This window comes from Miscanthus floridulus, chromosome 3 (genome assembly GCF_019320115.1).
Source record: "Miscanthus floridulus cultivar M001 chromosome 3, ASM1932011v1, whole genome shotgun sequence".
Lineage (NCBI taxonomy): Eukaryota > Viridiplantae > Streptophyta > Magnoliopsida > Poales > Poaceae > Miscanthus > Miscanthus floridulus.
The window spans coordinates 143,401,963-143,415,938 of record NC_089582.1 but is presented as its reverse complement, the minus strand read 5'-3'; the positions used below and the strand labels follow the sequence as shown (position 1 = coordinate 143,415,938).

At 44.0% G+C, this 13,976-nt stretch overlaps 1 protein-coding gene across 1 annotated transcript; it reads right to left on the bottom strand.

Annotated features, from left to right (window-relative positions):
• Positions 1-6: 6 nt before the first annotated feature.
• LOC136542674 (putative SWI/SNF-related matrix-associated actin-dependent regulator of chromatin subfamily A member 3-like 1) lies at positions 7-1,594 on the bottom strand. The gene has a single exon (XM_066535204.1). The coding sequence runs from the start codon at positions 1,338-1,340 to the stop codon at positions 90-92; it is 1,251 nt and encodes a 416-aa protein (XP_066391301.1). The 5' UTR covers positions 1,341-1,594; the 3' UTR covers positions 7-89.
• Positions 1,595-13,976: the final 12,382 nt, after the last annotated feature.

Sequence of the window (13,976 nt, the reverse complement as noted above, 5' to 3'; positions counted from 1 at the left end):
CAACCGTGACAAACCAGTCTTATTCCCTTTCTCTAAGGGTTGCTGGATCAAGTTCTGCCAGTAGCTCTTGATTGAGAAAGGTTGGAATCTCAAAATGCCATGAGGGGGTATAAATCAAATGAGCTGTTCTGAATGGGTGTCCCAGTGACCACCCACCGCCTCTCTGCATTCAAAGCAATGACCGCCTTCGTCTGCCGTGCTGCAGAATTCTTGATCACATGTGCTTCATCTAGAATCACACGAAACCACTCAATATCCTTCACCGGTGAGTCCTCCTGCCCAAATTCTGTCCCCAAGATGCTGTAAGTGGTAAGAACGAGATCATACTTCAACAGCTCCTTCTTATCTCTCGTCCGCTCGCCATGGTACATGTAAACTTTCAGGCTGCCTACTTTTAAGTGCTCCTCCAGCTGTGTCACCCAAGATGAGAACACTGACAGTGGACACACGACAAGTGTGCTCCGCGATCCCTCCCCTGCATCCTCGACCTTCCTCCTCTTGCCCCCTCTAGCCTTCTTCACACCCACATTGCGAGCTTTAGTCCTCCCGATCAATGACAGGAGCGTAAGCGTCTTCCCTAGCCCCATATCATCAGCAAAGATCCCGCCCTTTAGCGGCGGCGGCCGTTTCTCTGTCTTCTGATTGGTGAGCACGTTCTCGAATCCCCCATCTTCACCTTCTTGCCAGAAGGGCGGCAGGTCGTCGGACTCCTCCCGGTGCACCATCCACCCCAGCGCCTCCTTCTGGTGGCCGAAGAGCTCGGATAGCACGACATCCCCGGGCGGGTCCATGGGCTGAATCTGGTTCTTCTCTTCCTTCTTCCACACAAGCGAGAAGAGCTTATCGACGTCCCGGTCGCCTTTCTTGGTCCGCTCCATGACCGCGGCGGCCTGGGAGAGGGCGAACTCGGGGTGGTCGGCGTGGATGAGGTCGAGGCCAGCCTCGTGGAGCTCGGCCTCGACGACGGCGGCGGCGGCGGGGCGCGCGAAGAGGTGGACCTGGCAGGGGAGGTTGTAGGCGTTGGGGTTGATCTTGGAGCCCGACCGGGGCACGATGCCCTGCGCCGCGGCGATGAGGTGGGAGTCGAGGAGCGGGGCGAGCACCTTCGCGAGTGTGCCCGGGAGGTGGCCGACCAGTTCGTTGCGAGCGTTGAAGACGGCGATGGCGTTGCTGTCGTACCGGTTGAGCGGCTCGCGGACCAGGCCGACGGTCTCGCGGCCGGAGATCTTGCCGTGGTAATAGCGCATGCCGACGATCTTGGAGACGAGGAAGCCCAGGAGGTAGGGCTCGTCGTCGTCGCCGGCAGCCGCGGCGGCGCCGCGGGAGGAGGAGGCCGCCATGGCTGGTGACGGTGGGGGCCGCAGTGGGACGGAACAGGGGAGTGGGGGAGGGTTTGGGATTGGGTGGGGTTTGAAACTTTGAATAGGCGGCGCCGCGGCGGAAACGAAAGCCGGAAGGGGCGTTGCGCTCTCAAGATTGGGGAATTTTTACCGGAAGCGCTGCGCCCGGACCTAGCATGGATACGGATCTATCGAACGGTTTCGTAGACGCACTTCTCCAGCGCGCGTTTCTTTTTCTCAGTTGCGCACCGGACGTTATCAGCACGCCCCCACGACGCGCGCAAGGAGCGGATCCGCTGGTGATGGTACGAGACCAAGGCAGCATGGACCGCCACCGCCGCCCTGAGATCGCGCGTCCGCGGGAACTGCCGCTGCTGCGTCTTCGTCAAACGAAGAGCCCCGCTAACATCGACGAACTCGTGACCCGCGATGCCTACGAAGAGCCCCGCTAACCTCTGTGCCATGCGAATCCGCACGCCCCCAGATCGCCCCCGAAGCCCGTCGCGTCCGTCCCACGCCCGCGACGAGCATGCTGCATGCCCAGCGCCCCCACGGCCACAGCACCCCACATCCGCCGGCCCCGGCGCCTCCATCCGCTAGGCCCCGACGAACCACACGCCCCTGTCTGTCCCGGCTCGTCCCTCTCCGGCCGAACAACATAGAAAACTAGAATAAAACACGTGCAATAACACGGAAACAACTATTGCAACATTAGGTTAAAGCAGCTGAAACACCATGAACATATATATATTGCAACAACAAGAAACAACCAGCTGCAACATTAGGATGAAGCAATTGAAACACCATGAACATATTATTGCAACAACAAAGGAACAACAGCTGAAACATTAGGTTGAAGCAGTTGAAACACCATGAACATATTATTGCAACAACACGGAACAAACTGCTGCAACAATAGGTTGAAGGAGCTGAAACATTTGAAACATATTATTACAACAACACCGAACAAACTGCTGCAACAAATAGGTTGAAGGAGCTGAAACATTTGAAACATATTATTACAACATTGGTGTGAAGCATATAAAACAACGCTCAAAATAAAAACACTTGCAACAACATGGAACAACTACTACAACATGATATTAAAGCAACTAAAACATACTGCAACATATCGAGCAGTACTACTGCAAATCATCTGTTGCAACATCAAAAAAACATCATTACAACACGGCGAGATCTGACCCCCCCCCCTCGAGAGCTCGTCGGAACCCTAGCCACCGCCGTATCCCTTAGATCCAGAGGAGGAGGAGGTCTCAGATCCAGACGAGAAGGAGGAAGGAGGGCTCAGGTCCAGATCTAGAGGAGGAGGAGCGATGGCTCAGATCCAAATCCCTCCGCGACCTACCTTGTCAGAACCGCCACAGTCATCCTCGTCTCCTGTGGGTTGCGGGAGCCGGGTCGCAGGGAGAGTGAGGGTGCATGGAGGTCATGGATGGCTAGGGACGAAGGAAGGAAGGGAGCACGGGCGAGCACCGCAGCGAGCTCGCGTGCGGAGGGAGGGAGAGAGGTCGCGGAGGGGCGAAGGACGGAGGGACAGAGGGAGGGAGCTCACACGGCGACAACGCGAAGAGCGGGTAGGAAAGCGGAGAGGAGAGCGAGCGTGGGAGAGAGCGAGGGTGGGGGAACGGGCGGAGTGCGACGACAGGAGAGAGCGGCTGTGGGGCAGCGGGCGGGGCGGGTGAAGTGCGAGTGTAGGGGGAGCGGTTGAAGTGAAGTGGCGTCGGGCGAGCAGATAAGACGAGCGTGGTCGGTGAATCGGACGTACACGTCATAGCATTTCTGAATTTTTAATGCTTCGATTCGTAACTGTTAGCAAGAAAGGATTCCAAAAGTTTCATACTTTGGAGATCTTATTGGCTGCTTTTGTTAACTACTATAAAACTTGTCACAGTCGGCTATTATCGTTGTATAAGTATCGCACGTATCATGTGATGTAATCCATCCGTCCCAAAATAAGTACGTGACTAGTATATTTCGAGAAGTCAACAAATTCTAAAGTTAACCAAGTATATATATAGAAAAAAAGTATTAATGATTGTGGGCTTAGATAAGCGTTATTAGATAAATCAAATGATATATTTTCATGGTAAACATAAAGATACAAACATTAATACTCATTTTAGTTTCCTAAAAGAAGTCATTTTGGAAAAAGCCAGGATCAAACATTAGGAGTATAAATCATGAATAACTTTTAAGTTGTTGATTTTGGAAATGTGAAAACCATATGAATAGATTTGTCTTGAAAAATAATTTCATAAAAACATGCATATATCACTTTTCAATAAATATTTTATAAAAATAAAAGTCAAAGTTATGCTTTGGAGACCGTGTCACTGTCCAAAACGACTTCTTTTAGAAACCTGGAGAGAGTATTATTTTCTAAAAATCTAGTCAAACTTGAGAATATTTGACTTCTCAAAATGCGAGTTGTGCACTAATTTTGGGACGAACGGAGTATATCGTTCTCATTTTCAAAAAAAGTCAAATATTTTTAACTTTAACTAAATATATATATAATATTAATATTTTATGGTGCATAATTAGTATTATTAGATGAATCATTGATATACTTTTATTCAGATATATAAATATTACTAATATTTTCTTTAAAACTAGTCGAACTTAAGACAATTTGAATGTTTGATCAGCACGCATTTCATAGTAACACTTATTTTGGGACGGATGAAGTATACTATGAAACATGTAGTGAATCTTGATGGTTGGTATCTAGTAGTATCTGCTTTCTAAATTACAAGATGTATTAACTTTTCTATAATTGTATAGGCTTGTTATGTACTGATATATATATACAGTGTCTAGATACATAATAAGTACCGAGTGTCAAAGGGAGGTAGATACATTTAAAAAAAAACTAAGGCATGATGAAATGGTCCAAGTGCTAAAATGAAACAAGACTTATGGCCTATTTGATACTATGGTTAAACTTCAGTTGTCTAAACTTTTAAAAGAGAACTATTTTTTTTAGTTTCCAACCCAAATAGCTTTAGTTTATTAGTTGGTAATTGTGATTAGTATGGATTAAAAAAGTGTATATGAGTCTATGTTCATTTGTAGTTCACTTTTTAGTCCATGCATCCAAACAACGCTAGACTAAACTTTAATCACCTAAGTTCCACTAAAATTTAATATACCTACACTTTAGTTCTAGGTGATCCAAATAGGATCTTACACATTCACATATTGGTCTAATAACAACAATGACCTTACCCAAGACTTTATTTTTTGCCATGCATCATCGGCTGCAATGCACCGTGGGGAAATAGCTTCTACCCATAATAACCAGCTTGAGTGACCCGATGATGTATCATGTGCTCCCAAATTTTTGTCTCTCATTGCACGAAAAATTTCAATTACTAAAAATACGAGTAAAGCTTTGGCAATCATTTGATTTACTACCAAAGTTTGCTAACATCTCATATTTGGTTGGCTAAATCTTTGAAAACATATTTGCTTAACTTTTGGCAACTTTTACATGCCAAAATCTCTGGCAAGGAAAATGTTGGTAACAAACCAAGTTCAGCCCAGGTGTATTTTGACCTCTCGAGGCCTGTTCAGCCCAGAGCCAGTTGTTTTGTCTTTGGGCCCAAATGCCCCACTTTTTTGTTTTTTGCCCTTTTTTGAAAGTTTTTCACAAATATACCCCTAGAGGTATGCTTTCAAAATCTGGACCCTTAGCTCGGCGCCATTGTTGGTGGCACCGAGCTTACAAGTCTCGGCGTCAAAGGGTTTGGTGCCTAGGTCGGGGCCACGTTGGCGGCGTGGGCGCTGACCTGGCAGGCAGCACGACGCCATGGTTATTGGCGCCGAGCTTGGCGCCGTGGTTATTGGCGCCGTTCTCGGTGCCAAGATCTATGGCGCCAAAGTGGTGTTTTAACCCGGCGTCCAACCTTCCTGCCCAAGCCTTCTTCCTCTTCTTTCTTCTCCTCTCGGGTTTTTTCTCTCCCCACTTTGCCCTACCTCACGAATCGGCATATTGGACCTTGGAAACTTTGATTTGATTCGTAGATCTTCGAGAGCAAGGTATCATCGCTTCCTCCTAGTTTTTTTCACATCGATTTCGATATATATTAGTCAAATTTTTCAACTTAAGAATCATCATTACTTAGGGTTTCATGTAATTTTAATATTTATATTATACAACCGTAGGATGCCAAAGCATGGAAAAGCTAGCAAACCAAGGTAACCTCAGCGCACATTGTTATGTTATGGGTTCATTGTTGTGGATCAAATGGGAAACCCTATGTGTAGGGTTTAATGTTAATTGCTTTTGGTTCTTAGAACAAAAATGGCTAAAATGTAGTTATGGCCGGATGACCGAAAATGCCTTTGACCCATTGCCTCTGCCTAGTGGTGTTCCAGTGCCCATGTGCTTTTACGGCGATCCCTGCAAAGTAGCCAAGTCCGATAAAGAGGACACGTATAGGCAGAGGTATTGGATGTGTTCCAATTTTGCGTCTGAGCCTACACTTTGTCAGCGCCGCATTAACAAGATGGTGAGGAATTGATGTTGTATAATAATTATTTTGTGTCATATAACATCTTACATGATTTTTTTTTATTTTGTAACAATTGCATTTGTTGTAGATCCCTCCACCACTCTGTGATTTTGAGCAGTGGATCAACATGAAGATCGAGCCTAAAGACAAGAAATGGATGCAGAACTGTTGCGGTGGAAGGCAGAGGACAAGGAGATGATGGAGAAGAGACGCATAGAGGAGGCTATAGAAAAGGAGCAGAAGGAAGAGGAGGAAAGGAGGCATGTTGCTGCGTATAGGGAGGAGAGGGAGAAGAAGCTTGAGCATGCACGCCGAGCGAAAGCAACAATGGAGGAGAATATTGATGCCCTGAGGAAGGGAAAGTGGCCTCATTGCACTCAGTAGTCTCCATTACTTGCTAGTTCTATGGTTTATTCATGAACAATGTTGTCTATTGTTGGACTTTTCATTGTGTTGTTATGTAATGCACTTTAAGTATAAGCATGCTTAGGTCATGTACTGTGTTATTTAGTTTGTCGGCACGTATTTCTAGTATTATTATGTTGTTTAATGTGTCATAATATTGGACTTTTCATTGTGTAGTTGTTTTCATTATTTGTGGTTATAATATTCAGTTTAATATTACAAACATAGTGAAATGTGATCACGTGCTGCAAACAGAACCTAACGAAGTAGGGCATTATATAATTCAACACACACATCCTTCTGGAGTAGATTCTCGGTAAGGTGCCGAGTACACCAACGATGGTGCAAAGGTGCATACCCCTCTATCTGCTCTCGCATGACATTAAGTATGCCCTGGTGCCTATTAGATATGACACCAACCTCCCTGCCAGGCTGAACCACATGTATTCGGACTAGCCTCGAGAACCATCTCCAACTGTCGTTGTTCTCCTTCTCAACCAAAGCAAATGCCAAAGGAACCAACTTGTTGTTCACGTCATAGGATATGACTATACAAAGTGTGCCTTGGTATTTGCCAATCAAGAACATACCATCAATGGAGAAGACAGGACGACAGTGCCTAAAGGCCTTGACACACTGAGGGAAGCACCAGAAAGCACAGAAGAATATCTACCTCCTATCCTTCCATACATTTGGTTTTGGGATGTACTCATAATGCATGTCTGGATTCACCGCTTTGATTGCATTGAAAAGTACTGGTAGCTGCTCATACCCATCCTCCTAGTCCCCATATATCATCTTCCACGCTCGTTGCTTAGCTCTCCAAGCTTTACCATAAGTTATCATATAACCTCCATACAATGCCTCAACGGTCCTGATAATTATCCTAACCTTCATGTTGGGTTCTTCCTGCAATATTCCCATCAATCGCTTGGCAATGAGGGTAGATGTCAACTGTCAGGCTTCAATGTTAGCATATGGTCAGCACAATTATGTGGCCCGACAACTTTTGTGATCTTTCACTTTCTAGTGACCTTTTGCTTTCTTGCACAAACCCTCCATGGGCAGCGTTCCTTGTCACACACAACTGTGTAATGGTGCTCCGCGTATGAATATAAGACCTTGTAATGTCTCTTTCGTATCACTACAAATATCTGCAACCACCTCTTCAATGTAGGGAGGCCCTTGAATACCCTACCCTTCTCATTTACCATATTAGGGCCAGCCTCAGGAGCTTCTAGGAGCTCATCATAACATCCTTCTACACACGCCTGATCAGAATGAGCAAGATCGCTGAACTCATGAACTCTTGGATCACGGCGCCTGGGAAAGATATGCCTCATCATCTCAATATCACTCTCTGTCAACTCTCCAACAGGGCGATCATCATCAGAATCAAGAGCCATTGCCATCTCATATGGCTCTGAATCATTCATAATTTCAACACTATTGGAGCCATGGAATCCATCTCCACAGTGCACTTGCGTAGTAGTAGGGGGGGCACATCCACATTGTCAGGAATGTCTCCTGCAACATAAGTAGAAAATGAGGAAAGAATGAAAAATGGATGTAAGGAAGGGGGTAAGCTCCCAATAACCATGCTGATAAGACACTTACTCGGATAATTCTGTGTCAAAGGGATCTCGTGAGGAGGATCTGCCACAACATCATGAGTCTAACAATCATCTCCAACTAGCTCATTGGGGGTAGATTGAGCATCGGGAACCATAGGTGCAACCTCCACATTCATATCAGGTTTCGAGATAGGAGGGTCAAAGTGTGCCTGCTGACCCATTGGTGGGGAAAACCCATGAGGGATGGGATCAACTAACAACCAAGCCACTTGATGAGAAGAGGTTTTGCAAGCTAAGGAATGAATTGAACATACTTGACTTCTCCAATATATATTGATGCACCCCCATTATATGACATGCCTCTCCTTAGAGCAAAGTAAGGTAAAGTTGATTGACATATCATTCATCCATTGCTAAGGACCTATTTAGTGCATCTAGGCATTCCTATCATGTCCTAGGCTCATTCATGAAAATCAAATAAATTTGATGCTTTTATGGTACCACTATTGCTTGTATGCTTGAAATAATCTAGTGGTAGCATATGACATGTTTGTGAGTTTATAAACCTAGTGCTTAATCTAGAAAATGAGCTTGCCCTTGGATCAAACCGAGTTAAATATCTTTTGCAAATGATCTAGATTGAACCAAATTGGAAAAATAATCATTACTTCACATGGTTTCACCCCAACCTATCTAAAATTTGAGCTCGCCTTTTGTGCTAATTGTTGACAAAGGGAGAGAGAAATTCATAAAGATAGTAAGATAGGGGGAGCAAACAAATGAAATGACATTATAAGGGGATCAATCAAAATTGTACACAAGTAGGGGGAGCAAGCTCATAAACTTGTATGTTGCATTTGAATGTGCATTTCATATTTTTACTTACATGGCACAAGTTTTAAATTTCAATATCCATGCTTGTGAAAAGCAAACAAATGAAATGACATTGTAAGGGGATCAATCAAAATTATACACAAGTAGGGGGAGTAAGCTCATAAACTTGTATGTTGCATTTGAATGTGCATTTCATATTTTTGCTTGCATGGCACAAGTTTTAAATTTTAATATCCATGCTTGTATGGTGTATACTAGTTGTAGGTTTGAATGATGAAATAAAAAACTAGCATGCATAGGTTAAGTAACTAGACTTATGTTCATTTTATGGAAACTAGACCCTTACTTCTAATGTTGATCTCATGGGGTATTCTAGTTTTTGTATATGTCTAGCTACTAATGGTGCTAAGGATGGTATATTGGTGCACTCCGATTGGTATCACGCTTCAAATGTCCATCTCTTATATCTTAGCATCATTTGGTAGACATTGTCTCCTATATTGCCTATCTAAACATATGTGCAAGCTATAATCTAAACTCTTAGCACATATGTAGGGGGAGCAATTGCTACTATTTGAGATTCATGAAACTTGTCTATATCCTTTTACACATGGTAAATATGCTTAGGCAAGCAATATGGATTCAATTAAGTTTCAATTCATATCTTTGTGAAAGAGTTGTCATCAATTACTAAAAAGGGGAGATTGAAAGCTCTAGTTTGGTTTTGGTGAATTGATGAAACTCTAAGTGCTAACCTAGTTTATCAAAGTGATTATGAGATAGGTGGCACACTCCTATTGATTAAGCAAATAAAGATCATGACATGATGATGGTGATGGCATGGTGATGATAAAATGCTTGGACTTGGAAAAGAAGAAAGAAAAACAAAAAGCTCAATGCAAAGGTGAAATTGATATGAGCTTTTTGGTTTAGTGATCGAGACATTTAGAGAGTGTGATCACATTTAGGATCGATAGCCGTACTATTAAGAGAGGTGAAACTCGTATCGAAATGCGGCTATCAAAGTGCCACTAGATACTCTAACTCATTGGATATATATTTATGATCTAGTGGAAAGTTAACACCACTGAAGATGTTTGTGAAAAAATGCTAACACACGTGCACAAGGTGATACACTTGGTGGTTGGCACATTTGATCAAGGGTGGTGAAGTTTAGGGTTAAAAGGAGCTATTTCATATTGACCGAACTCTGCCTTGGGCAGTGACCGGACTCTGACCATGTGTCCGGTCAGTAGGTGTGCAGTGTTGGCCGCCCTCGGTCCCTTGACTAGACGCTAAAGAGAAAGAGGGACCAGATGCACAGTGGGTGCATCCAGTCACCTAGTGACATATGTTGACGCAACAATAGAGAGAGACAGTGTTGACCGGATGCTGGCCTGGGTCCGGTCATGTGTCACCGGACCTGTCCAGTAGCAAAAAATCGTCTCTAGAGCCTTACTGGAAATGACCGGATGCCAGTGATGGTGCGTCCAATCACTTTGAACAGTGCGTCCGATCATGAATGAAAACTTACTTGAAATGACCAGACTCTAGTGTTGGAGCATCCGATCACTAGAAGCAGCGCGTCCGGTCACAACTTAAGTGCACTGATGACCATTGAGATCAGGCGATCAACATTTGAAGTCGGGGATAAATGGCGGATATCTAAGGATCGGACGCTGGGGTCCTACGTCTGGTCAAACCGACCGGTGTGTCTGGTCACCCTGATTTTTCAGGGGATATAGGAGCCAACAACTCTATTCATAGGGGCTCTCTATTTAAGCTCCATGGTCGGCTCAAGCTCACTCTCTTGGCCATTGTATTGACATAGCAACCTTGTGAGCTTAGCCAAAGCCCTCTCACTCATCTCTATTATTGATTCATCATCTTTGTGAGATTGGAAGAGAATCCAAGTGCATTGCTTGAGTGATTGCATCTAGAGGCACTTGGTGTTCGTGTTTCGCTGTGGGATTCTCTTGTTACTCTTGGTAGTTGCTGCCACCTAGATGGCTTGGAGCAGCGAGGATCATCGAGCGGAGATTGGTGATTGTCTCCGGCTCTGATCGCAGTGATTGTGAGGGGTCTTGTGCCTTTCTCGATGGAGCACCAAAAGGTAACTCTAGTGGATTGCTCGTGTCATTGAGTTACCTCACTTGTGGATAGGTTCTTGCGGTGTCCAATTATGTGGACGAGGTTCGTGCAACACCTCTTATCCATCGAACCACTAAGTGTTGGTCGACACAATGGAGACTAGCGTGCTGGCAAGCACGTGAACCTCAGAATAAAAATTGGTTGTCTCTTGCCCTTTGGTGTTCTCCCGATGATTGAATTGGTATTCATCTTGTGATTAATTCACTCCTTCACGTGGCAGTATAATCATCATACTCACTCATTTATATTCTCGCTAATTAGTTATAGCAAGCTCTTTAGTGTAGCTAGAATTGAGAGATTGCTTTTGTAGTTTGAGTTCATCTAGTGGAGCTCTTTAGTGTAGCAAGTGTGAGAGCTCTTAGTGAGTAGTGACTTAGCAAATTATGTGTCTAGTGATCATAGTAACTAGAATTGTTGGATAGGTGGCTTGCAACCCTTGTAAGAGCTAGAGTAAGTTTGTGTTTCACTATTTGTCATACTAATCAAATTGCTCTAGTTGGTTTGTATATTTTTAAATAGGCTATTCACCCTCCTCTAGCCATACTAGGACCTTTCAGGTATGCATCACTGATGACACCATAATAGTTTCTTTGGAGCTTTTCCACAATAATACTCTAACTCTGAGTGTTAGCAACTATTATGGATTTCACTACACATCTTGCCAAGACTTAACATTTGTACCCTTAACTATTTGAGAGTACTTGTTCTTTCTTACTCAGCATGAGGCCTATGATACTTTGCAAAATTGTAAGACATTCTCAACTCCATTTCAATGATCTATATCTGGACTGGACTTCTGCCAAAATATCCCGGATACGTAAACTACATCAGGGTAAGTTTTTACTTGTACTTGTACACTCATTAAGCTTCTAATAGCTAAAGCATATGAAACCATGTTTATTTGATCGATCTCATATCGGTTTCTGTAACACTTAGAGTTTCCAAATCTATTACCCTTGACTATAGGAGCAGGCTTATGTTTACTCGTATGCATACTTTATTTCTTTCGAATCTTTTCTAAGTATGCCTTTGCGATAGTCCTAATACCCCATTTTCTTCTATCTTGATGAATTTCGATTCCTAGAACCAATGACGCTTCACCAAGATTATTCACATTGAAACTTGAGGACAAAACTTCTTCTTCTCCAATGACAAATTAACATCACTACTAGTGAGTAGAATGTCATCTATTCACAGGATGTGGAAAATAAATTTTTCATTCTTGAACTTCGCATAAACGCTATTGTCCTTCTCATTTTCTTTAAAAACACAAACTTTCTTATTGTTTCATCTTTTGCAAGTCACGCTTGCATCTTTTCTTATCTTTTGGTTAGTATTGACCATGACAATGTATTTCTATTGTGCCACGGTCAATACTAGGACAACATAAGAGCTACCCAAACTTCTCTCGCTATACAGGATACAAAACATATGAATCATCACAAAACTTCTCCTGCCATGCAGGATGGACTAGCATAAGTACTATGCCAAACTTCTCTCCATGCGGGATAAATCTATATACAAATACGCATGCTTAATCCAACGTTGGTCAAATTAGACATGCATGTTACTTATTGCAACTCTTATCATAAAAAGATTCACTTATACTTCATTTTCTAATTAAATTTTCCTATTGGTTCTAATTTAATCAGAAAAATTAATAAACTAACAAAAAATAGTCCTGAACTGGCTTGACTCAAGCCTTTTCATTCACATAGCCCAACATTATAGCCCGTTGGCATGCAGCCAAGTGATTTCGTCGGTTAAATAAACAAGGTGCTCCTACATCAATTCTACATCACTGTTGGACAGAAAATAGAATTAATACATAAAACTCATAAATCAATTTGATAACAAAATACATTCTATTAGTTCAGGAGCATTTCTTGATCTTTATCTACTCTCTGAAAAATTGACCATCTTGGTATAAAATTTATCAGAGATTTAAACTTCAACCTTAAACTTATTATAATATTGTTATCATCAACGTTGGTCAGAAAATAATAATACCATAATTTAACATAAATAAAAACAAACTACAACTCTAATTTAAATTTTTTCGTTGGTTCCAATTTAATTAGAGGATAAACATAATCATAATTTACTAAATGTAACTGCTCTTCGAATTAAATTCTCCTATTGGTTTGAATTTAATTAAAATATAATCAACATTAAACTTTGCAGCGGAAACATGAGAAAGTTCTTTATCTACTTTTCAGAAGCATTTTACTTTATTCATCTACTCTCTAAAAAATTATCTCGTTGGTTCAAATTTTGACAGAGATTCAAAACTTGACAAAATTCATCAAAACTGCTTCTGAAAATAATAAAACAAAACTCTACATTTACTATTCATTCGGCCTAGCCTGGCAAAAATAGTACGCGACCCCCTTGCATGCGCGCGCAGCGCCTTCCCCCGCGCCCAGGCCGCAACCTAGGCCTAGGTCGGGAATTCACTCGCCCGCCTAGGCTGAATTTGGTCCGCTCGCCTGGAGCCGTTGATCTTGATTGGACGGTCGAGCGACGATCTCGGCGAAAAAAATCACCGCCGCATCGGTTCGCCCAAACCCTAGCGTCATTTCCTTCTTTGCTTTCTCTCTCTTCTTTCCTCAGCGCCGCGGTAGAGAAACGAGAGGCACAACAGAGTGGAGCCACCGTCGGTCCCCTCGTTGGTGAGCTCGCTCGCCCAAGGCTGAGCGCATCGCCGTCGAGCGATCTGGGCGACGGTGCCCTTGACTCCGCGTGGCTCCACTCCCCCAACCCTAACCCTAGCTACTCTTCGCCGCATACCATAGACGCCGCACCCGAGGTCGACGCGGGAGGTGGCGGCGCCGCTGTGGTGCCCTTCATCGGTGCACGTGTGCGGCTGGAGCCGTGCGCGGTGCCATCGAGTGGTATCGCAGTGGTGCTCTTTGCGCCCCCACACGCGCTCTTCCCTAAACCCTAGATCCATTTCTCCTTTGTCAGCCCTCAAAGCAGTAGACGCGGGAGAAGAAGGGCGACGCCGCCGCGGGTCCCCTCGTCGGAGTGCGCGCTCCCCAGTAGATGAGCGCGTCGCCGTCGAGCGGTCCCCAGTGGCTCGGCTGCTTCTTCCCGCGCGCGGCGGTAGCGACGACGGTGAGGAACCAGGTAGG

What these genes read in the sequence shown, in the direction of transcription:
- LOC136542674 (XM_066535204.1), bottom strand. Translation starts at nt 1,340, where the DNA reads ATGGCGGCCTCCTCCTCCCGCGGCGCCGCCGCGGCTGCCGGCGACGAC.